The following is a 27,070-nucleotide window of genomic DNA, read 5'->3' as shown; positions in this document are numbered from 1 at the left end:
TAAGTCATTCTTGTCTTTAGGGATAGTTCACCCAAAAATGAAAATTCTGTCATCATTTACTGATCCTGGTGTTGTTCCAAACCTGTATGAGTGTCATTGTTCTGTTGAACACAAAGGAAGATGTGTTAAAGGATATGGGAAACTGAACAGTTCTGGGGTTGCGTTGAATTTAGGTAAATGGGTGCAGAGCCAGTGGTAGTTTTGTAGGTAAACATCAATGCCTCAAATTTTATGCGAGCAGCTATTGGAAGGTGAGTTGAAGGTGAAATGTCTATTCAGCAAGAAATGTCTGTCAGACAAGCTGAGATGCGAATAGCTACCGTTGGTTCATCAGGATGGAATGAGAGGTAGAGTTGCGTGTCATCAGCATAGCAGTGGTATGAAAAGCCATGTTTCTAAATGACAGAACCTAATGATGCCATGTAGACAGAGAAGAGAAGTGGTCCAAGAACTGAGCCCTGAGGCACTCCAGTAGTTCGATGTTGCGACTTGGACACCTCACCTCTCCAAGATACTTTGAAGGACCTATCTGATAGGTAAGACTCAAAGGTCTGATAGGTCTGGTGGTTAACCGTGTCAAAAGCAGCGGACAGATCAAGCAGGATAAGTACTGAAGATTTGGATTCTGCTCTTGCCAGTCTTAGAGCTTCAACAACTGAGAGCAAGGCAGTCTCAGTTGAATGTCCACTTCTGAAGCCAGATTGGTTGCTGTCAAGAGGGTTGTTGTATGTGAGAAATGTAGAGACTTGATTGAACACAGCACGTTCAAGTGTTTTTGCAATAAAAGGAAGAAGGGAAACTGGTCTGTAGTTCTCTAAAAGAGATGGGTTGAGGTTGGGTATGTGCCTGTCTAAATGATGAGGGAAAAACACCAGTGTGGAGGGAAGTGTTGATGATGTGAGTGAGTGCAGGTACAACTGCAGGAGAAATGGCTTGAAGGAGATGAGATGGAATAGGATCAAGCGGGCAAGTAGTAGGATGATTAGAAAGGATGAGTTTTGAGACTTCTGCCTTAGAGAGTGAAGAGAAGGATGTAAATGTGTACGTGTAAAGAGTGTATGTTGGCTGGTGAATTGAGCTTTACTGATTGTGGTGTGGAAAATTGTACCCTGATGTTTTTAATTTTATTAATGAAAAATGTGGCAAAGTTGTCAGCTAATAGAGATGAAGCAGGAGGGGGAGGAGGAGGACAAAGAAGTGAGGAAAATGTTTTAAAAAGCATGCAAGAGATGAATTGTTAATTTTGTTATGGTAGTATGTCCTTTTAGCAGTGGAGACCGCAGAGAAAGAAGATAGGAGTAACTGATAAACATTAAGGTCAGTAGTATTTTTGGACTTACGCCACACCCTTTCAGAAGCTCTAAGCTTAGAACGGTGTTTGCGAAGAACATCAGATAACCAAGGGGCAGAAGGGGTGTTACGGGCTGGCCTGGAAGATAAGGGGCAAACAGTGTCTAAACAAGATGTAAGAGTGGATCAGAAAGTATCAGTAACATTGTTACCATCCAAAGATGCAAACAGTTTAGGGGAAGGAAGTGAAGATGAAATCATTGCAGATAGCTGGGAGGGTGAAAGTGTGCATAGGTTACATCGAAAGATGACATGTGGAGGGGTAAGTGAAGTGTCAGGGACCATGTTGAGGTTAAGAGTGAGGAGGAAGTGATCTGACGTGTGTGGTTTCGTGTAATAACTACAACTTATGGCAGTGCGTGCACACACAGCGGCTTGGCGCTCTCCTTGGCTTAGCAGCTTTATGGTAAAATACACTCGATCTACACTTTTGATGATAAGAAACAGCAGTTCAGTATATGTACCTGGTAACTTTGGTACATTCCCGGTGGAGATTATTCGGCCAACGAAGCGTAGGGAACTAATCCGAGTCTCCGGAAAGAGACACCGATCGAGGAGGACGCGGAAGCAGAAGCGGGGGAAGAGGGCTGGGAGCCGGGACCGGCTTCGCCGAGCTCCACATAAACCTGCCGTGCCCAGCATTTTTCTTGCTAATGCCCGCTTTCTCGTCAATAAGATGGACGAGATGAGACTCCTGACTATGGATCACCGCGGGGACAGTTGTGTCACGATAATATCAGAAACATGGCTACATGAAAACATCCCGTATACAGCTGTGGAGCTAGCGGGTCGCGGTGTTTATAGATCAGACCGCACAATACAGTCTGGTAAGACGAGAGGGGGAGGAGTATGCGTGTTTATAAATAAAAACTGGTGTAAGGATGTTATTGTTATGGAAAGGCATTGTTGTGCAGACATGGAATTCCTGCTTTTAAAATGCTGATTTTTAAATATTTACCCCGGGAGTTCACTGTTGTGTTTGTGGCTGCTGTGTATGTCCACCCACAGGCTAACGCTAAGTTAGCCATGAAAAAACTGTACGAGGCTATCAGTGCACAACAAAACAGGCTACCTGACAGTTTCTTCATTGTGGCGGGAGACTTTAACCATTCAAATTTAAAGTCAGTCCTACCTAAGTTTCATAAAAATATTAAGGTTGGAACGAGGAAGGGAAAAACACTGGATCAGGTGTATACAAATATAAAGGGGGCCTATAGAGCACTGCCAGCCCCCCACCTCGGTCAATCTGATCATCTGGCTTTTTTCCTGAGACCAACATACAGACCTGTTGCTATCAGAACTAAATGCCAAATCAAGACTGTGCAGATCTGGACTGAGGAAGCAGAATCTGCACTACAGGACTGTTTTGAAGATACTATGTGGGAGCTCTTTGATCATGCAGACATTGAGCAAAACACCACCACAGTACTGTCATACATTAAGTTCTGTATTGAAAATACCATCCAGACTAAACATGTCAAACTGATCCCTAACCAGAAGCCCTGGTTTAACAGAAATGTATGTACTCTTCTGAAAGCTAGGGATGCTGCCTTGCGATCTGGGGACCAGGAGGCCTACAGGAAATCCAGAGTTGACCTCAGAAGAGGGATCACTTCTGCAAAGAAAAATTACAAGCTGCGCATTGAACAGCATTTTAAAGAAAATAATCATCACAGTATGTGGCAGGGAATCAGGACAATAACAAATAATACAGTGAACTATGGTCCACTCTCTTCTGTTGACCCTTCTCTTCCAGACCAGCTGAATCTCTTCTTCGACCGCTTTGAGGATGGAGCCAGTGTAGGACAGACGATTGTCAGTGCTCATGATGACGAGCAACCAATCGTACTAGATCAGCACCAGGTCAAGCAGGCCTTGCAGAACGTAAACATCAGGAAAGCACCTGGACCAGATGGGGTCCCAGGACGTATATTAAAGGTATGTGCTCAACAGCTTGCAGCTGTTTGGACTGACATATTTAACAGGTCATTGAAGGAGGCTATAGTTCCTACCTGTTTAAAGACCGCTACCATCATACCTGTTCCAAAACAGACAACTGTTGCATGCTTGAACGACTATAGACCAATAGCATTAACACCAGTCATAATGAAATGCTTTGAGAGATTGGTACTGAACAGCATCAAGGCCTTCATTCCAGCTAATCTGGACAAACATCAGTTTGCCTACAGAGCAAACAGATGCACCGATGATGCCATCTCACTTGCACTTCACACTGCCCTCACTCACCTGGAGAACCCCAATACATATGTCAGGATGCTTTTTGTTGACTTTAGTTCAGCTTTTAATACCATCAATTCCAGCAAGCTAGTCAACAAACTGCTGTTGCTTTGCCTAGACTCTCACCTCTGTAAGTGGATCAAGAACTATCTTACTGACAGACCCCAGCATGTCAGACTTGGAAATATTACATCCTCCACCACCATCCTCAACACTGGTACTCCCCAGGGTTGTGTTCTTAGTCCGCTCCTTTATTCGCCGTCACCTATGACTGTTTTCCCATTCATGATTCAAATTCCATTTTCAAATTTACAGATGACACAGCGGTGGTAGGGCTGGTAACCAACAATGAAGAGACCGCTTATAGGGAGGAGGTCCAATCACTGGTATCATGTTGTAGCAGAAACAATCTAATCCTCAACACAAAGGAAACAAAAGAAATCATAATTGATTTTAGGAAATACAAAATCAAGAAACATGACAGTCTGGAGATACATGGAGAGGAAGTGGAACAGGTCCAAAGTTTCAGATATTTAGGGCTGCATCTGGCGGAGGATCTGACCTGGGGAATGAACACCAAAGAGATTATTTTTTCCTGCGAACCCTAAGAAGTACTGGTCTCCCGCAAACACTCCTCAAAAACTTTTAGAGGTGCACAATAGAGAGTGTGCTGGCATACGGTTGTAGAGTGTGGTTTTCTAGCTGCACTATTGAGGAAAAAAAAGATCTGCAGCGGGTAATTAACTGCCCAGAGAATCATTGGTGCACCTCTTCCAAGCCTTGAGGATATATATTCCAGTAGGCTGCAGAGAAGAGCAGCAAGTATAAGGGCAGGTCCTACACATCCTGGCTATGCCCTGTTTGACACCCTACCCTCAGGCCGGCTCAGGGTCATGAGGGCGCAGACAAACCGAATGCGAAACAGTTTTTTTCCAAAGGCCATAAATGAGCTGCTGAAAGGCTGAAAGCATGGAAGACTAATTAATTTGGACTTGAATTATACTGTGTATTTTTAAATGTTTATATATATTTATTTATTGACTGTTGTTGATAGTCACTTTTTTTATTCTTTTAGCTGCTAACTGAGTGATTGATGTCATCTTAAATTCCGTTGTGTAGAGATATGCTATGACAATAAAACTAAACTAAACTAAACTAAATAAGGTCCAGTTGGTTGCCTGATTTGTGAGTAGCAGTAGTTGACACTCAGTTGAGATCAAAAGAGGCAAGCAGAGAGTGGAAATCAGCAGACAGAGGTTTATCTAGATGGATGTTGAAATCTCCAAGCATAACTAGGGGAGTACCATCCTCAGGAAAGGCTGAGAGCAACACATCTAATTCATCCAAAAAGTTACCAAGTGGTCCTGAGGGTCGATAGACAACTACAAAATGTATTTTAAAAGGATAGGTAACAGTAACTGAATGAGATTCAAAGGAGCTGTTGATATCCAAAGATGGTAAAGGATTAAATTTCCAATCATTAGAGATGAGCAGACCAGTACCTCCACCTCTTCCAGTCAAACGGGGGGAGTGGAAAAGTGAGAAATTATTGGGGAGTGCTGCAGGTGTAGTAGTGTCCTCTGGTTTCATCCAGGTCTCTGATAGGGCCCTGAGATTAAGCTTTGAATGACTAATAATAGAAGTAATGAAAGGGAAAAAAAGATGGAGTCGCATGGTAAAGTCGATGGTCTTCACACGAGGAGGGCTTAACTGGAGGGCTGCCGTGGTATACTAACCTTTTTTTATACCCGACAAAATGGAAATTGAATTCAACTGAGCGCACTTTACTGTTTATCACAACCAAGGTCTAAGCAAGCGCACAACATATGTACGAGACCTTATGTTGCATAGGTATCAACATATAATATACACTCTCATTTAGATCATCAGAAGATCAATTCCTAGATACTAAACCTGGTAAGATTACATGAACGAGTGGTTTATATCATATGCATGCATAAAACAATATATAATACAATATACAAGAACATTAACAACATACACAATGACCTGAAGTATATGTGTATTCATTCAAAGAAGGGTTTTTCTATTAATTAATTAAATAAGAGTAAATGATTTTTTTATAGCAGCAAGTGTGTGTGTTCACCGCTCCGGGTGTGTGTGTGTGTGTGTGTTCTTCGAATGACTCCAGACCCATGGTTAACCATGGCAACCACGCCCCTCAACAAGACTTTTGTGACCTGAAAGTATGTGGAGAGGATCTTCCTCCTGCTGAGTTCTCTCTGAAACACACACACACTGTGGACACACACCCGGAGTGGTGAACACACACCCGGAGCAGTGAACACACACATACACACTGTGAACACACACCCGGAGCAGTGAACACACACATACACACTGTGAACACACACCCGGAGCAGTGAACACACACATACACACTGTGAACACACACCCGGAGCAGTGAACACACACATACACACTGTGAACACACACCCGGAGCAGTGAACACACACACACCGTGAACACACACCCGGAGCAGTGAACACACACATACACACACACACACACACACACTGTGAACACACACCCGGAGCAGTGAACACACACATACACACTGTGAACACACACCCGGAGCAGTGAACACACACACACACACACACACACACACTGTGAACACACACCCGGAGCAGTGAACACACACATACACACTGTGAACACACACCCGGAGCAGTGTTCACACACACACCGTGAACACACACCCGGAGCAGTGAACACACACATACACACACACACACACACACACTGTGAACACACACCCGGAGCAGTGAACACACACATACACACTGTGAACACACACCCGGAGCAGTGTTCACACACACACTGTGAACACACACCCGGAGCAGTGAACACACACACACACACATACACACACACACACACACACACACTGTGAACACACACCCGGAGCAGTGAACATGTAACGGAGGCCAGCGAGTAGTGCTGTGCAAGTAAACCTCACTCCCCGATCTCAAGAGACGCACTAGCGACAGACGCTAGTGGCTGTAGCCATTTAGCCTCCTTGTTAGTGCGTCCGCCTCCCATGCCGGAAGACCCGGGTTCGAGCCCCGCTCGGAGCGAGTGCGAGGAGCGTCAGAGAGGACCCGGGTGAGAGGGGTTACAAACACACACATACACACTGTGAACACACACCCGGAGCAGTGTTCACACACACACCGTGAACACACACCCGGAGCAGTGAACACACACACACACACTGTGAACACACACCCGGAGCAGTGAACACACACATACACACTGTGAACACACACCCGGAGCAGTGTTCACACACACACCGTGAACACACACCCGGAGCAGTGAAAACACACACACACACACACACACACACACACACACACACACACACACTGTGAACACACACCCGGAGCAGTGAACACATACACACACACACTGTGAACACACACCCGGAGCAGTGAACACACACACACACACACACACACACACACACTGTGAACACACACCCGGAGCAGTGAACACACACACACACACACACACACACACACACTGTGAACACACACCTGGAGCTGTGAACACACACCCGGAGCAGTGAACACACACACACACACACACACACACACACACACTGTGAACACACACCCGGAGCAGTGAACACATACACACACACACTGTGAACACACACCCGGAGCAGTGAACACACACACACACACACACACACACACACCGTGAACACACACCCGGAGCAGTGAACACACACACACACACTGTGAACACACACCCGGAGCAGTGAACACACACATACACACTGTGAACACACACCCGGAGCAGTGTTCACACACACACCGTGAACACACACCCGGAGCAGTGAACACACACACACACACACACACACACACACACACTGTGAACACACACCCGGAGCAGTGAACACATACACACACACACTGTGAACACACACCCGGAGCAGTGAACACACACACACACACACACACACACACACACTGTGAACACACACCCGGAGCAGTGAACACACACACACACACACACACACACTGTGAACACACACCTGGAGCAGTGAACACACACACACTGTGAACACACACCCGGAGCAGTGAACACACACACACACACACACTGTGAACACACACCCGGAGCAGTGAACACATACACACACACACTGTGAACACACACCCGGAGCAGTGAACACACACACACACACACACACACACACTGTGAACACACACCCGGAGCAGTGAACACACACACACACACACTGTGAACACACACCTGGAGCAGTGGGCAACTGGGGGTTCAGTGTCTTGCTCAAGGGCACTTTAGCCATGAGTATTGAGGGTGGAAGAGAGCGCTGTTCATTCACCCCCCCCCCCCCAACTCCTGCCTGAATGCTACATTTGAATACTATTTAAAGTACGTTACAATGAAAACTCTGGAAGGTACATTGGTTTTTCTGCAACATTTGAGCTGTAAATAAATTGATAAACACACAGTGAACAGAACGCATGTTTATGCAGAATTACACAAGCCAGAATGATTCAGTTACATTAAGTTTTTTATTCTTCAGAAGAGGAAGATTTTGTATTTAAACAAGTATGCTGTGTTTTCTGACTTTTTTATTAATCTATAAGAAATTTGACATAAGTAAAAAGTTAAACATCTAAAATGGAGTGGAACCTTGTTTTGTAATATAGTACACTAAAAAGATATTTGACGAGTAACACAAAATATAAGATATATTGGAAATAGCTCTCATTCATCATAATTTAGAAAATTTGATACATATTTTCAGGTATTTATAGACTCAAATAAAAAACTCAACAAACAAACCAACAAACAAACTCGTTTCAAAACTGGATCCAGAATGACCTGCTTTATTAACTCATATACTTATTACTGTGAAATACAAATGTGATTTAGAAATGTTCTAATCTAATTCATATCTGGTATAAAATGCTTTTGTGTTTGTCACATAATTAGACCACATACATTTTCAGTTGTTTTTCACGAATACATTAAGCTCTGAATTTCAGTAAACTCTGGATGTATTTTAGACAGCAGCGGGTAAACACGACTTTTATTATGGCGCGGCGGTGTGACGTCACAAGTGTGCGCCGCACTCCTGCATCTGTTGTGACTCGACTAGAGACAGGTCTGTGTTTAAAGCATCTTTAAACAACCTTCAATCATCTCGACAGGTTTACAAGCGATGGAAAATCAATAGTTTATTATTGACTGTAACATATTAATGCCTTATCTAGAATATATGAATGTAACTGTGTGAGTAAATAAGCGCGTCCACAAATGAGTAACGTTAACACAAAAGTAACCTCTCATTTCTGAACATGAATTCAGTGATGGAGAAACTGAGCTGTTCAAACTCTGAATCAGGGCTGGGGGGTGTAATGAAATACATGTAATAGTGTTACATATTTAAAATACAAAATATGACTGTGTTTCGTTATAATTACAGTTTAAATGAGGAGTAATAGGATTTTTGACATTAATAATCATTTAATGTCATTTATTAATTTAATACTTAAGTAAACAGTCTGGGGATTTTAATCAATAAGTCAACGGATTCTCTTTCTCGTGAAGCCAACAAGAAAGTGACTAAAACTGTAATTTATCGACTGACTGCAGAAGGGAGTCAGTCCCATAGACACCCCATGTTAAAATTTTTAAAAAAACTCATCAGTTTAAATTATATTAAGACTTAAAGTTCTGCATAAGTAAGGGCGTGGCCACTTGAGTGACAGGTGGATTGCCGCTGCTGACAATGCCGTCGCGCTAGGTGGGCGTGGCTTCAGCAGTCAGCTCCCGCCTTTTTGCCCCTTTTTGATTAGTCGGAAAAGTCGTGCGTTGACGCGCTGCCAAGATGGCGAAGGCCCGCTTTGCACACTTTGAGCTTCCGAAACGTTAATGAGGAGTCTATGAGTGACGTCACGGACACTACGTCCATATTTTTTTACAGTCTATGGGTGACACGCATACATACAGTCGGCATCTAGTCATAGCTGGGGGCGTGGCGAGGGCGGAGTCGGCGTGGGGGAAAACACTGAGAACATCGTGTGTATCTGAATGAGAAAAAATGCACATATTGAGCACTCATTCCCAGAGACACGTAGAACAATTGTAGTCTCTTTTAACTTTAATATTCATAAACACTAGTCCATATCGATATTTGATTCATTTTACAGCCGTACTGTAGATGTATTCATTCAAAAATAGCCAAATCCTGTGACGTTCTGCTTTATACAGCAAGCTCTATTTTTGACTGGATTCCTCGATTCAGTTGTTTCGCAAACACAGACGGGGTGAATTTATGAATGAAAGTGTAAAAATTCTGACACAAAACTAAGTTGTTACGTGTCCACATGCTTTTTTAAGTGTTTATGTTCGACACTAGGCTAATGTTACATAGTTTTGCTTCAGGTAGAATGATAAGTCTAATTATATATTCATGCCACTTTCTGAAACAACTTTACAGTTTTGATAACGTTAATAATGAACACGATGTTAACGTAGCCTGCCTGTGATGAATGCTGACTGCACACACACACACACACACACACACACACACACATGCTTAGTCTTGGGATTCCACAACTTCCCTTGATCATCCTCACAACGTATTGCTTGTAGCCATTTTGTAATCCTATCCGGCTCTGTATGTTTATAAGGAAGGATGTAGAACTTTAATTCATAATTTGTTAGTTTATTGGCGGTACAGAAAACGACACAGCAAGTCTTCGGCGTGATTGTCCCGTTTATTTCAATTGGCGTCAAGGCAATGTTTTCCCCCACGGGCTAAATTCACATCACGTGACGGGGCGTTCCTGGGGGCGTTCCCAGACCAACCGTCTGTATCTATGTGATATCCAGATGGCACGTCCGTGTTTTTTACAGTCTGTGGTTGAAACACACAAAACTGCATGTGAAGTCTATTTTATTTTAAGTGAAATGAGGAGGCCTAATCATATATTTTGTCTTATGTCAAAACAGGACATGCAACTTTACTATATGCTGTATTTTGGTAATGTCTGCACCAAGGAGGGCTGATCATATATTTTGTCTAATGTCCAAATAGAGTGTGCTATACCCCTGCACTCTCTGCACTTTCCTTTCTCACGCAGGCCTATATGCACAGGCAATGCATGATTATAACAGTAGAATAACTTGATGCATAAATGGTTAGTCACATTGATTATGCCTGATTAGTTTACATATTGACCAATACAAATCTTCTTCACGTGCAGTGGCTGTTCATTTAGTAACTCCTAGTGAGGATACATGCTCATCATCACCACACAAACCTTCTGCATTCAGTTAACAGATCCATACGAATCATGCATGAAATAAAAGTTGATAAAGTCCAAACTTTATGTGCTTTACAGATGAACAGCTCATCTTTGGCACAGTAACAATCCCATTCATGATTCTTTAGAGGCAATCTTTTAAAAGAAACCAGTGTGGAAACCAATGGTTCACAAACTGGATACATCTGAGGTGTGATTCCCAAAAGCATCGTTTCTCTCTTGATTTATTTTTTTGTATGATGTATTTTTTTATTTTGCACTAGCCTATATGTCCAGGCCACATGAGAAATATCAAGGAAATAAATTAAAACATTTAACTCCTCATTTAACTCCTCCTGCAGTGTCAGATGCTGAAAGTGCCGTCAGTTTTTACTTTCTCTTTCTCGTGAATCGACTGAGATACCTATAATTCTTGTGCAAAGTTTGCACGCTGCTTGTGTGATATCCATTGGCTCGCCTTCATGGTTTATAACAAATATTTACCAGGGATGTGAATTTTCCGGATTAATCCGGAATTCCGGATGTTCCGACCTGAAAATGTGACCTATGTGAGTCATGCAGATCTGTAAAGAAAAAAAAGAAAAGAAAAGAAAAAAAAAAGGGGGGGGGGGGTGTGTTTGGCCGTCATCTCACAGCCGTCACCATGGTAACCCGGGACGGGACCACAATCGAGGGATGCGCAACAAGGAGTGTATCGTGACAAGAACATCGCCGGATCGGATGATCTGGGTATGTATTATTGCTTGTGTCGATATATAACCTATAAGTTACTCATTTGACTTTGTTGTTGATTGATTAGATGATCGATTTTGATTGATTTTCCACTATGGCAGGATGTTTAAGCTGCATTTAACATTAACTTAGCAGCTAACTTTACTTGTATTTGCTAGCACTCTCTAGCAGTGGGGATGCAAACAGCGCGCTTTTCGGCGCCCCCCGCTTTTTTCACGTCAGTTTGGGTGACAAAGTCATCTGAAGCCATTCCATAGCTTAATGTGAGGGACATAAGTCTATTTACATCATTAAAGTTTACAGAAACTCGTTTTCCCTCCTCTGTGGCTGTCAATCATAGTCTCCATTCAGTAACGTTATTCAAACAGCGCGCGTGCCTCTTGTGGTTACAGCAGGATGCACGTTAAAACTCTCTCCAATATGATATATCACATTATAATGCTTGATCTGTGGATAAAAGGCTGTGGATTTGCATAAAATTACTTTATTTTAAATTGTTGGAGTTTGTTGCTGTTTTTAAACGTCTCGCTACCGTGTGCTTGTTAGATCACACACAGCACAAGGAATCGACATCAAACGCGCACAATAACTGGAATTTAAAACTTTGAAGAAACAAATGATCAATAAACTGTTGGACAGATAACACTAGGATTTGTGCGCTCGACATTTCTTGGCTTTGTGCCGTGAACTTTTAAATGCGCACTTGTATGTTATTTCTGTGTAGTGTAGGCTATATAAATATAAACACTTCTGAATTCTTGACATTCATATATAAATATATAATTGTGAAATGTATGATTGACTGATTCAATTTGATAAGAGTACTAATAGTAATTTGTTTTTATTATCATGTTTAGATTTTATAAAATTACTGTGCATTTTTTCAAGAATTGCTTTTTGCTGCAGATTTATACACTCAGTTTAATAAAATACATAATACATTTATGTAATATTTAAAGTTGTTAACTGTAATTTATCTTACACTGCGAAATAATAATTTACAAAGGATTAAATTTATCACAATTATTTGATTATTTTGCTAGTAATTGTATAATGTAGCCTGCTGTTTGTAAGGAATTATTTTATTGTCAAATAATGAGCTTAAACTGTTGTTTCCCATCCTAGATATGCAAGTGACATGACACTACCTCAGATGACAGAGGAGGCAAGAGTTGATTTATGGAGGAATGTTGTGAGAAAGACTCTTGAGCTTGCACTGTCTGCACTATGCCCATTTCATGCTCCACAGGTGGAATCAGCATTCAGTGTAATGTCCAACATCCTGCAAGCCAAAGCTGCAAACCTAAGTGTTGAGACATACGAGTCCTATCATCAAGTGGTCAAATACAACCTGAAGGCCATGCAGGTGTCGGCCATTCAGCACTACTCCCGGAAGACAAAGGAGAGTCCTGTTAATGTACAGCTGTGCAGAAATGTAAAACGATCGAGCCAAAGGTACAGAGCTCTGCTCAGAGATAAAGAAGAACTGAACAAAAGGCCTTATCACTCTGAGAAGCCAACGGCCGGCAAGAAAATGGCAAAAGATGCCATCGTGGCAGCAGCTGTGAGTGCCAGGCGCAAATTCCAAAAGAAACGTGTAGAGGCTCTAAAAAAGCTTGCTACAAAGGCTAGAGTCGTACAAAAATTGAGGCCTTCTTTTGACATGAAAATGTGCATGTAAAAATGCTTCCACCAAATAATTTGTTATTTTTCATACTGTTCAAAAAAAGATGCACGTTGCACATCTAGCTATAAAATAAAATGTATTTTTTGTTCAAATAAGTTGTTATGGGTCCTGCTTTACTGTCCATATTGATCCACCACCAGTTTGATCGGCCGGGGGGGCGGGGTGTTTGGTCTCAGTATATTTTCCTGCTTTTTTGTCCTTAGCCAATCACATGCCTGATTTACAATATTTTACATAACCAGCCCCCCTCCTTGAGTTCACGGTTGTGGGCAGTGGATTCGCTCTATGACACTGGACTCCGTCTCTTAGTCTAGGGTCTAATCACTTTTGCCAAATTCTGGCTACACCACTGGTTTGGCGTGTCTGGATTCATTCTGGAGCTTGGAACAGCACAGAAGCACATTCATAATGTTCAAATCTAATCTCTATTGATTGGAAGATGAAATGACATAAAATATTTGTTGTTGTTAAAAAGAAAATGGAAAGAAAACTCAAATCTTATCACTTTTATTTAGAGTTGGAAAGCATAAATTAAAGACAGTTAATATGTTCCTTTGTGTGTTTCATAGCTTAAGTATTTAAAAGTATTTAGATTAAGTTACTAAACCGGAGTAATCTAACGAAACCCATTACTGATTACATGTTAAAGCTTGTATTTTGTAATCTGTAGTGAAATACATTTTAAAAGTAACCTTCCTGGCCCTGTTTGAATCAAATGATTCACAGACATTTCATGCTGGTTTAAAGCTAATCAGATGCAGGAAATATCTTTCATTGTGAATTGTGTTATTTCATTAATGTTGTAGACCGTGCCAGTTTTGAGTGTTTTTGTTTACTAGTGCACTCACTACTGAACCTAGGGAGCTGATTGAGACACACACAGAGACTTAGTTTGTTTTCCTTTCTGTGTTGTTCTCATCTTAATCATGACAGAGTGTCCAAACACAGAGAAGCTCCCGCTGAAGTGACTGAAATTCTCATGACGCTGGTATACAGATGGAGTTTATTAAAGACGAGAGGGAAGACTTCAGGATTGAAGAAACATCCAGTCTGAAACAAGAAGTGACCGAGGAACAATCAGAGATGCTGTTTATTAAAGAGGAGAGTGAAGACATCTCAACTGAAGAAATGTTCAGTATGAAAGATACTGAGCAACAAACAGGTTGGTTTCAGTCTCAAAGCTGAACTCACTCATTTGGTCCTTATTCAGATGTCCAGCTCTACAGAAATGTATGATATTTGTATGAGTGTCTCAATTAAAGTGGGTTTATTTGACATGGATCAGGATGACCCGTGTGGACTGACATGTTGAGATCACATAACAAAACCGCCACTGGGCACTACATTTATAACAAACTTAGTTTTAATTCAACTGTTTGAATGTTTGTGAGTAACACACAGTTCACATCAAAGTCTCAAACTAAATACATCTGTTGTGAGTTTCTCCGGTCAAGCAGGTGTAAATGTAGCATCATAATTTGATCTAGGATGGGGTTTCTTCTCCTGGGGCCTGGTGTATAAGTATATAAGTTGTGTACAAACAACATGGGCATATCAGGAAATATATATAAAAAAAAGACATAAATGTGTGCACACTGTACAAACACAAGACAGTGCGTACGTTGATAACTACAAAAGCAGAACTTGTGTTATGAGGAAATATCTTAATGTGAATAAATATCAGTGAAGCACTCTTGACCATTGATTGGTTTGAATAAGCAGCTCACACACTACTGTATAAGAAGTACACTACTGTACAACCTTTGCTGCACACGGCTGTGCTGTGGGTGTCTAATGATAGCCAGTTTCACAGTCTTATCCCAATATTATGAAACATACTGTTGTATTTGAAGGATAGAATAAGAAGGAAATGTGTGAGAACCAATAGGATTCATTCTTTTGTTAAGCGGCATGTTTGAGATTCAAAAGAACCAAAAATGTTAATTCTCGTGCAAATTTAAAGCGTTAGTTCACCCAAAAATTAAAATTATCATTTTTGGGTGAACCATCCCTTTAAATCAAGCCATATGCAGCTTTGTGTTCTGTTTTGAAGCTTGATCACTCAAATTTCCACATTTTAAAGATATTAATAACACAACTAAAATGAGGAAACAAATAACTAAGGCATGGCCATGTTGTACTAATCAGGGCCCGGTTCCCCGATAACGCTCACTCTTAGCACACTAAGAAGCCTAGAAAGATATATCTTACCAACGTTGTTTATGTTCCTAATTGTGTTCCCCGAAGTGTCCCTTAGGAAGATTCTTAGCCTGCTGCCTCTTACATCCGATGTTACAAGAGCACTGTACCGAGTGAGGGTGCTGAATTAGTTGGAATCGATTGCTCAGGAATCAATTTTCCACTTCACGCGAAGGTGCAATACAGCGTTAAGACAGACAACACGCTCTATGCAAATGAAACATTCATCAAATGATTCCAGTAACATTTATTTGAACATACTGTAAGTTATCAGTAGAATATAGACTATAAATTAAATTATCACATGGTCAGTAATAAGTTGACACGATATGTTGTGACGGTTACACGAACCGGGTATCCCTCGTTAATCATCCAACCTCCTTATCCCATTGTGCTGCTTCTTCGACTTCAAAAAATGATGTAATACACTTTTATATTAATGGTAAGGTACTTTACAATCAGAATTGATTGGCAAGCAGCTGCAGTTACATCTGTTTAATAATAATAATAATAATACATTTTATTTAAAGCCCCTTTCTCGGCACTCAAGGACACTGTACATGAATACGTAAAACAATATAAGTAAAAAAAAATCAAATGGAATAGGCTGTTTTAAACAGATGTGTTTTTAGTTGTAATTTAAAATGGGGGAATGAATCAATGTTTCTAAGTTGGGGTGGTAATGAATTCCAGAGGTGGGGAGCAGAGCGGCTGAATGAATTGGATGCAAAACTGGACCAGTAGCCAATGGAGCTTTTGGGGGACAGAAGTAATGTGTTGAATGGAGGGGGTTTGAGTTATGATGCGGGCAGCTGAGTTCAGGACCAGTTGAAGTTTATGGAGAGATTTGTGATGGGGGCCAAAGAGGAGAGAATTACAATAATCCAGACGGGAAGTGAATAGACTGTGGACAAGGATGGCAGCAGTGTGGGGGGTTAGGGAGGGGCGGAGGCGATTGATGTTTCATAGGTGGAAGTAGGCAGACCAGGAAATGCTATTGATGTGGGATTGAAATTATAGTGTGCCCTCAAGGATGACACCCAGGCTCTTAACCTGGGGGGGAAGGTGAAATGGAGGAGTTATCAAAAGTGAGAGAAAAACTATCGGTTTTGGATAGAGTTGATTTGGTGTCAATGAGGAGAACCTCTGTTTTATTACTGTTTAATTGAAGGAAGTTTTGGGTGAACCAGGGTTTTATTTCAGAGATGCAATTAATAAGAGAAGTGGATGGAAGAGTGGACGAGGATTTAGTGGAGAGGTAGAGCTGGGTGTCATCAGCATAACAGTGGAAGTGAATGTTAAATTTGCAGAAGATATTGCAGAGTGGAAGGAGGTAAATGATGAAAAGTAGGGGCCCCAGGACAGAGCCCTGGGGCACACCTGTAGTGACGGAGGAGGGAATGGATTTAAAAGACTTTAGCTGAACGAACTGAGTGCGGCCAGAGAGATAAGATGTGAACCAGTCAAATGGAGTGTGCGTGATGCCAATGGAAGAAACCTGTTGAGGAGGGTGGTGTGACAGATGGTATCAAAGGCTGCACTCAGGTCGAGGAGAATGAAGATGGTGAGGAGTCCAGAATCAGCTGCTATAAGAAGGTCGTTGGTGATTTTGATAAGTGCTGTTTCAGTGCTATGGAGTGGGCAGAAACCGGACTGGAACTGTTCATACAGGTTATTATGTGATAGGTGAGAATGGATTTGAGAGGCAACTGTTTTTTTAAGGATTTTAAAGATGAAGGGTACATTGGATATAGGACGTAAGTTATTGAAGTCGGAGGGGTCGGCACAAGTTTTTTTCAAAATTGGGGTAATGGCAGCAGTTTTGAAGGATGTAGGGACAGTTTCAGTGGTGAGAGAGGAGTGAATGAAATCAGAAATGAGGGGGACCAGGAGGAGAAGGCAGGATTTTACAAGTTGTGTGGAGAGGGGATCAAGTTGACAAGTAGATGGCTTGGTAGTCCGGATGAATTCTGAAATTTCTAAAATAGCGGTGAGCTGGAAGGAGGAGAATGAGTGAGTGAGTGGTTGAAAGTCAGCCGAGATGTTTAGGTGAGGGATATTTTTTATATTCCGAAATGAAATAAGGTGTGGTTTTTCAGATATGGATAAAGTGAGTTTCACAGTAAATGAGAGGAGAAAGTGGTCAGTTATGGGGAGTTCATCAGCTGTAAGGTCAGAAGGGGTGACACCAGAGCAGCAGATTAAGTCCAGAATATGTCCTTTACAGTGTGTTGAAAAAGTAATATGTTGCTGACATCCAAAGGCATGAAGTGAAGTCTTTGGTGAGAGGCAGATTGATATTGTCCATGTGGATATTGAAATCACTCAACAGTATTATGTTCGGCGAGAGAGAGGATAAATGGGTGAGGTAAGCAGCAAAATCATTAAAAAATTCACTAAACAGTTTAGGGGGGCGGTAGACAGTAGCAATGATGGTTGGAGTGGGGCCAGACAACATGCAAACGGTAGATTCAAAACGAGCTGGAGACAGGCACGGACACCAGTGAGACTTTCCACTTCTCGCAGTAAATTAACGCGAGACCTCCTCCCCCCGGCCAGAGCCACGGGGTTGACAGATGTAAACAAATCGGCTAGGAGTGGATTCATTCAGCTGAGATAAGTTGTTGGGTTGTTGCCATGTCTCGGTTAAACAAAGAAAGTTTAAATTACGATCAGAGATAATGTCCTGGATATGATGTCCCTTGCCTGTCAGTGAGCGGATGTTGAGCAGAGCGCGATTGAGTGAAGTGTTGTCACAGCTGATGGTGGTGCTAGCCGACCGAGCTAGGCGGGCTAACACGCTGTGGTTGACAGCCCGGTTGGTGGAGCATGGATGGCGACGAGAGCTGGACCAGATGGACTGTATTGCTCGTCTTGACCTTGAAGCTAATAATATTCATTTAATGCGGTATTGATTGCCATTGGTTAATGTTTTCAATAAAACGCAATCTTCTCTATCTACAATAAACAGAGAGAGAGAATTAGATACAGAATATGGTGGGGAAACACTGTAAAAAAGGACACCAAGCTTCTTGTCAGAGGAACTTGAAGTTTTGCTGGACCTCGTCGGAGATCACACCCCTATGGTCCACTATGACCTGCATGTTTATGGCGGCATATCCCTTTCACGATATGTATGCCTGATCAATCACTCATGGATTGGCGTTAGGGATTCACCAGGCCCAAGACTCTGGGGATGCCAGCAATTTATTTTATATAACCATGTCAGGCAAAATGCCAAAAGGGCTTAAGTTTTGCAGAATATAAATATTGACATGGACTAAATGGCTCCACGGCTGGCACTTTATTCAATACAAGGACACGTTGGATCGCTGCCATAGTTGCCTTACCGGACACCACCATGCTTACCCATTTATAGATCTTAGCCATTTATAGATTAGCCAATTATAAATTTTAATTATCAAAAGTGTTTGCCAATTTAAACGTTTTAATGACATTAAGAAATAGCCTAAGCTAATTACCACTATTAGTTCTGATACCAAATAAAGTCAACTTCATAAATAGGCCTGTATCCATTGCCAACATATTTTATTAGTAGTCTTAAAATGTCCATAACATAAAATCTTTGTTGTCATACCACAGTTTGATTTGTACTGTGCTGTGCTGATTTCTAAAGACTGCTTCACAGTGGCAGCAACTAGAGTCTTGAGCTCAAACAACGCTAAGAGAGAGCTTACGAATGGTCCTGACCAACCTTACGGAAGTGTGACTTACAGAAGATATACTCAGCGTACGAACGTGTTGGGAATCATGCCATAAGGTTAAGAGAGAGGTTAAGGAATAGGTTAAGAACTACTTAGCGATAAGAACATTTTGGGGAAGCCGGATGCTTAGTTTTATTTTAAAGACAGAAGAAATCAATGTAACATGATCCATGGCCACAAATTAAAGTCATAGGAATTAATTATTATATATATTTTTATTAGAAACATTAAGCTTCATGTGGGGCCTAGACATTTCTCACACACACTGGTAATTCAGTTTAGCTTTCCCCCAGGACAACATCTAATATTAATGTCTGGTTTGTGCAGAAAATATATTTCACTTTTATGACAATATATAGATTGTTTCAGTTTCTTTGAATTATTATATATTTTTTCAGTTAATCAGGGATTAATTATTAGCATCGCTAATTGAGATAAGTTTATAATTAAAAATATATCCTGGGTCAAACTGTCAGCTTAAAGACCTAAAGAAAGTTAGTAATATTATGAAGAGCAGCGTTTCTCAACTCTGGCCCTCAAGGTCCCCTTTTCTGAAACATTGATCAGACTCACCTGTCTTTATCTTTCAATAATACACCAGACCTTGATTAGTATGTGTGTTTGATTAGGGTTTGAGCTAAGCTCTGAAGGAAAGGGGGTTACAAGGGCCAGAGTTGGGAACTTCCAGCAGGTGTTTTGGATCAAGGGTTAGTAACAGTGGCCTCCAGAGCAGGTTTGGACACTTCTCGTTCAGGGTCTAGCATACATGCTGTTGGTTTTGATGTATAACATACCTTAAAGTTTTGATGTATTGTACCATTAAACTTGGGATAACTAGTTTTTTGTTTGTGGTTTTTCACTTTAGACCTAATACCAATGAAAGAGAAAGAAGTATTGAATGGAACTGAAGAGAAAGATGAATATGGGAATCTTCATGATTTGACAACTAGAAGAGAATCTTTTAGACATTCACAGACTGAAAAGACTTCCACACCAAAAAAAGCTCAAATTAATTATTTCACTTTCAATCAAAAAGGAAAACTTAAAGTCCACACTGGAGAGAATCCTTTCACCTGCCAACACTGTGGAAAAAGTTTTCCTCGTAAATTAAGTCTTGACGTGCATATGAGAGTTCACACTGGAGATAAGTTGTACACATGCCAACAGTGTGGAAAAAGTTTCACTCAAAAAGGAAGTCTTAGCACGCACATGAGAATTCACGCTAAAGTGAAGCCTTACCCATGCCCTGAGTGTGGAAAGAGTTTCCATCAACATGTTAACCTTAAAGCCCACATGAGGATTCACACTGGGGAGAGACCTTTTACCTGCCAACAGGGTGGACAAAGCTGCAATCATACAATCAGCCTTAACAGACACATGAGAATTCACACCGGAGAGGAGACTTACACATGCCAGCAGTGTGGTGAGAGCTTTGCTCAACATTTAAACCTTGAAGCCCACATGACAATACACAATACAGAGAGTCCCTTCACATGCCAACAGTGTGGAAAAAGTTTCACTCATAAAGGAAGCTTTAACATCCACATGAGAGTTCACACTGGGGAGAAGCCTTACACCTGCCTACAGTGTGGAAAGAGTTTCACTCAAAAAGGGAGCTTTAATTGGCACATGACTCTTCACTCTGGACAAAAGCCTTACACCTGCCCTGAGTGTGGAAAGAGTTTTGCTCATCACGGAAACCTTAATGTGCACATGAGAATTCACACTGGAGAGAAGCCTTACACATGCCAACAGTGTGGAAAGAGTTTCACTCGTAAAGTCAATCTTGACATGCATATAAGAATTCACACTAGAGAAAAGGCATACACATGCCAACAGTGTGGACAAAGTTTCCATCATAAAGTAAGCCTTAAAAAACATGTGAGGATTCACACTGAAGAGAGCCCTTACACATGTCAGCAGTGTGGAGAGAGTTTTGCTCAGCGTGTAAACCTTAAGGTCCACATGAGAGTCCACATTGAAGAGAAGCCTTACACATGCCTTCGTTGTGGTGAAAGTTTCGCTCAACTTGGAAACCTTAAAGTCCACATGAGAGTCCACAATGGAGAGAATCCTTACACATGCCAGCAGTGTGGTGAAACGTTTGCACAACATGTACATCTTAAAGCCCACATGAAAATACACAATGGAGAGAGTCCCTTCACCTGCCTACAATGTGGAAAAAATTTCACTCATAAAGGGAGCTTTAACGTCCACATGAGAGTTCACACTGGGGAGAAGCCTTACACCTGCCAACAGTGTGGAAAGAGTTTCTCTCAAAAAGGAAGTCTTAACTGGCACATGACTGTTCACGCTGGAGAAAAGCCTTACACTTGCCCTGAGTGTGGAAAGAGTTTTGCTCATCATAGAAATCTTAACGTCCACATGATAATTCACACTGGAGAGAGCCCTTTCACCTGCCAACAGTGTGGAAAATGTTTCACTCGTAAGGAATCTATTGACAGGCACATGAGAGTTCACACTGGAGAGAAGCCTTACACCTGCCAACAGTGTGGAAAGAGTTTTGCTCAAACTGGAAACCTTAAAGCTCACATGAAAGTTCACACTGGACTTCCGGTAATGCCATGCCCGAGTCAGACGTTTAAGAACATCGCTCAGCCCGAATTTCTGTTTAATCTGCCTGTTAAAAAGAAAATTACTCCTTAAAGGGATACTTCACCCAAAAATGGAAATTATGTCATTAATAACTCACCCTCATGTTGTTCCAAACCCGTGAGACCTCAGTTTATCTTCTGAACACAGTTTAAGATATTTTAGATTTAGTCCGAGAGCTCTCAGTCCCTCCATTGAAGCTGTGTGTACGGTCTACTGTCCATGTCCAGAAAGGTAAGAAAAACATCATCAAAGTAGTCTATGTGACATCAGAGGGTCAGTTAGAATATTTTGAAGCATCGAAAATACATTTTGGTCCAAAAATAGCAAAAACTACGACTTTATTCATCATTGTCTTCTCTTACGTGTTTGTTGTGAGAGAGTTCAAAACAAATAAAGTGAAAGTGAGGTGACATTCAGCCAAGTATGGTGAACCATACTCAGAATTCATGCTCTGCATTTAACCCATCCGAAGTGCACACACACACACACTGTGAACACACACCCGGAGCAGTGGGCAGCCATTTATGCTGCGGCGCCCGGGGAGCAGTTGGGGGTTCGATGCCTTGCTCAAGGGCACCTAAGTCGTGGTATTGAAGGTGGAGAGAGAACTGTACATGCACTCCCCCCACCCACAATTCCTGCCGGCCCGGGACTAGAACCCACAACCTTTCGATTGGGAGTCCGACTCTCTAACCATTAGGCCACAACTTCACTATGGAAAGCAGTTTGTGATATCAAGTTCGCAAACTAATCATTCGATGTATCCGGATCTTTTTGAACCAGTTCACCAAATCGAACTGAATAATTTTAAATGGTTCGCATCTCCAATACTGATTAATCCACAAATGACTTAAGCTGTTAACTTGTTTAATGTGGCTGACACTCCCTCTGAGTTCAAAGAAACCAATATCCCGGAGTAATTCATTTACTCAAACAGTACACTGACTGAACTGCTGTGAAGAGAGAACTGAAGATGAACACCGAGCCGAGACAGATAAAACGTAAGTCTTAGTTTTTGCTATTTTTGGACCAAAATGTATTTTCGACGCTTCAAAATATTCTAACGGACCCTCTGATGTCACATGGACTACTTTGATGATGTTTTTCTGACCTTTCTGGACAGTATACCGTACACACAGCTTCAATGGAGGGACTGAGAGCTATCGGACTAAATCTAAAATATCTTAAACTGTGTTCAGAAGATGAACGGAGGTCTCGCGGGTTTGGAACGACGTAAGGGTGAGTTATTAATGACATAATTTTAATATTTGGGTGAAAGCAATGATAACGTTTATTACTGGCTTTTTTAAAAATGTCACTAAAGTTACAAGAAGATATGATAAATTCTTTGGAGAAAGCCCACCGAGCTACGACACACAAATCAAAACCGTCGCCGAGATCGATAATAGTTCACTTTCTGGACTTCAGTGTGAAATATTAGGTAAAAAAATGTTAGCCTGAATGCACTTTTTTTTTTTTTATATATATATATAAAAGCATCTGCCAAATGCATTAATGTTAATATTCCTGTGATCAGTGGTGTTTCTTCAGAGTAAAAAAAATAAAAATCAATATTGTTGAATAGAAGGATCCAAAGATCAGCACTCATGTTAAATGAAAGGCTTTAGCAACATTATACACTATATAATTTAAAAGCTTAGAATTAGTATAATTTTATTTTTCGGAAAATAAATGATAGAAATTAATACTTTTATTCAGCAAGGGTTCTTTAAATTGATCAAAAGTTATGATAATTTTGGTAATTTTACAAAAGATTTTTATCGTAGATAAATGCTGTTCTTCTGAACTTCTTATTCATCAAAGAAACCTTAAAAAAAATTCTACTCAGCTATTTTCAACATGATTACAATACGTGTTTTATTTATTTAATAGGCTAGTAAAAGATTTCCAAAAGTTACTGTTTTTGCTTTACTTTATGATCCAAAAAACGCTGGCTTGGTGAACAGAAGAGACTTCTTAAAAAAAAAACATTAACAAGCTTACTGTTAAAAAACTTTTAACTGGTAGTGTATAGGTATAGGGAACTTTATTTTAATTCTAATTTCTAGCTTTTAATTGGCTTAGAAATCTATAACTACTGGACAATTTTTTTTATCACATAAGGCGACAGAATAGTTTCTATTAAAGTTAAGCCGGATACTCGTTTCAACCCAGTATCCGGTACGGATAAAGCACTTTTGCCAAGTACAAGTATTATACGAGTAATACGAGTCAATATCTGTGCTCAGATTAAATAAAAATTCTCATTGTGTTGCTGACCGTGTCTATGTTCTGTGATAGGCTAGTCACAGTGCCCCTCCCCTACACACACACACACACACGCTCTGCTCACTCACACACAGAACACTGAGAAGAGAACAGTGCTCTCTCTCTTTCTCTCCCTCAGTCACTCAGGTTCGCCGGTCTTTTCCGTTAACGTTTAGGTGTTCTTCAGCTTCAGGTTTGTAGTACTTATTAACCAGTAGAGTTTTGGTAAACGTGGGGTTTGTTTTATGACTTCACGCACTGAGTGACACTTATGTCTTGCTGTATGTCATACAAATAAATAAGGATAGTTAAATATATAAAACGATATTACAAATGAATTAGCTACACACGCGCACACAGACACAGTCTCTTTCCCCCTCTCTCCCTGCCGGTCACCGGAATTATTTTTTTTTTTAAACCGTCTGCTGGCTCTAACCAGTTTTTTGACTTAAAGCACTGTGACACTTTCTTGCTCTATTTCATAAAAAAAATAAAGGTAGTTGTGGTATAAATAATATTACAAAGTAACACACACAAACACCCATACACACACATACCTGGTGTGGAAATAAAATAAATAAAAAAGAAACAAAAAAGAAAAAAAAAATCACACTGATTATAAAAAAATTAAAAGTAAAAAAAAGATAGTTATGTTGAGATTGTTATCGTGATCAAAACCATTGATCTGAAGCTCAATGATGATGCTGTCATGTAAATAGTTTTCTAATCAGCAATAAATATAACAATTTCTGATCAACCCCTATCAATTGCATGCTTAAAATAACATACCGGTTAAAGCCCCGCATGTTTTAAGTTGATGTGCGATATATATCTCGATATCTTTACAGGAAAAATAAACCCCCTAAAACTACTGCAAAAACAAATATGCCAAATATTACTTGTTTAGGGCCCTATGAAACGTTTTATTTTTTTCTTCACCATATGCTTTATTGTTACCTAATTCTGTGTTTTAGCATGTGTAATTATTTAAATGCATAAAAACAACTTAATTAGTTTAAAAAAATCTTAAAATAGCCTTATGTGAATTTTTTACGTGTATTTACATTTTCTGGTTGTCAAATGAAGGCATAAAACATTTATTTAATTTATCTTTTAATTATTTAAAATTAAGCAAACTTTATTTTTTGGTAAACAAAGAGGATTTACTATTAAAAATAAAACATGGAAGAAATGTTGTGTGATTATTCCTTAAAAAAATATGTTCATTTCATTTTAATAATAGTAGTAGTGGGCTATGTACATTCTGCTGAACAATAGTAAAATATTTCTGCCAAATACTTTTATTTTGACGGGTTTACCTTTACAGTTCTGTGTATGTGATACTACAGTCTATGATGTGATATGAGCTAGTCTTACTCAAATCAAATGGTCAGATGCTCATGAAGTGACTCTCGGTGCAGTTCTGGAGATGTTCCTCATGTGTTCACATCTTTATCAGTGAGAGGAAAGACGCTGAAATCAGCGCGAGCATCACGCGCTTCCATGTGTTTAATGAATGAAGACACGCTTCTGCGCCATTCGTTAACACAGACACGCAGAACATGCAGGATTCATATTTAAATAGACTTTTCCGGGTTAATATTTGCAGATATTAGTCTATATCGCGATTTGATTTAAGTGCATGACCTACTTTTGATAATTCATTCAAAATTTAACCAATTCCGTGACATTCCGCGTTAAACTGTAAATACCGTTTTTATGACTGGATTCCATCCCCGTTTTCTGCATCGCGGAAATCATTGGGCCCTACGTTAGACATCTGCCTTCTGTTCGTCCTACGCCTTAAAACCAAAGTATCTCCATATAATGGAGCCAGCTGTCCTTTTGTTTTTAGACTTTGTTTTTTAGACTAGTTCTATACACGCGAAGGGAGTGGGGACAAAAGCAAGGAGGCGGGGGCGAGCAAGCGGGGGCGAGCACAGCACAGAGAAAGCAAAGAAGCAAAGTGGCGGAATCAGAATTAAATATAAACAACATATCGATATATACGATATGTCAAAATCCATATCGTGTTTAAAAAATATCTCGATATATTTTAAATATCGAGATATCGCCCACCCCTAATACAGATACAGTTAATGCTGTACTCGCTCATCACCTTTATTTATTTATATAGCACCTTAAACAAAATACATTGCGTCAAAGCAACTGAACAACATTCACTTCCACAGCATGTTAAACATCACTCTCTTACTTTATCTGGATAAACCATGCATCAATTTAAAGTCTAAACACTCTGGCTTCAATATTTGACCAATATTTCGATAAAACATCATTTCAGTGACAGTTATTTAGTAAATTATGTCAGGAAAATGATTCCTATTCCTGAATGGTAAATGTCTAAGTGTCAGCTCGAGGACAAATGTTGATCATGTGTCTAGTCAGAAAGAATTATGAGCAGAAACCTTTTTATTTTAGGTATGTAATTTCTGTCTCCATGCCAAAAAACATGGGTTTGTCTGGTACGTTACTGCTATAATCATGTCTTTCGGTACAATGTCTTACAAGACTAAAACATGCTTCATCGTTTCTAAAAGCCTCTGTTTCCACAGTCCATACTACAACATGAAAACAGCCTTCCAAACGTATCCGCCCTGGAGACCGCCTAAGAGCCCGGAGGCCAAATGAGGAAAGATGCTTTTCCAACAGGAACATAATAATGTGGACAAGGCTTAAGGAATTGTCAAATCATGCAACCAATTGCTAAGCTGGTAACACCGTAAGCTACCCATTAATTTTTAGCTTGCCCCATCAATGTTACTATGCCCGTATCAATGCCCGTATCTCCCCACTGCCGCAGCAGTGTCTGCTCCCGCAGGAGCCTTTCCCGTACCTCCCCACTGCCGCAGCAGTGTCTGCTCCCGCAGGAGCCTTTCCCGTATCTCCCCACTGCCGCAGCA

The 27,070-nt window shown here is 40.7% G+C and overlaps 1 protein-coding gene across 3 annotated transcripts; it reads left to right on the top strand.

Moving 5' to 3' along the window:
* Nucleotides 1-1,656: 1,656 nt before the first annotated feature.
* On the top strand, nucleotides 1,657-26,997 carry LOC113048325 (gastrula zinc finger protein XlCGF57.1-like). 3 transcript variants are annotated; one of them, XM_026210096.1, is made up of 4 exons: nucleotides 8,697-8,755; nucleotides 14,275-14,503; nucleotides 20,131-21,842; nucleotides 26,723-26,997. In XM_026210096.1, the coding sequence occupies exons 2-4, from the start codon at nucleotides 14,338-14,340 to the stop codon at nucleotides 26,777-26,779; spliced, it is 1,935 nt and encodes a 644-aa protein (XP_026065881.1). In that variant the 5' UTR covers nucleotides 8,697-8,755; nucleotides 14,275-14,337; the 3' UTR covers nucleotides 26,780-26,997. The 3 variants fall into 3 exon arrangements, with proteins under 3 accessions (XP_026065880.1, XP_026065881.1, XP_026065879.1); XM_026210095.1 differs by lacking the exons at nucleotides 8,697-8,755; nucleotides 26,723-26,997 and adding an exon at nucleotides 1,657-3,288 and having other exon boundaries at nucleotides 20,131-22,017; XM_026210094.1 differs by lacking the exon at nucleotides 26,723-26,997 and having other exon boundaries at nucleotides 20,131-22,017.
* Nucleotides 26,998-27,070: the final 73 nt, after the last annotated feature.

The sequence above is a fragment of the Carassius auratus genome, chromosome 29 (assembly GCF_003368295.1).
Source record: "Carassius auratus strain Wakin chromosome 29, ASM336829v1, whole genome shotgun sequence".
Lineage (NCBI taxonomy): Eukaryota > Metazoa > Chordata > Actinopteri > Cypriniformes > Cyprinidae > Carassius > Carassius auratus.
This window is presented reverse-complemented; position numbering and strand designations above follow the sequence as displayed.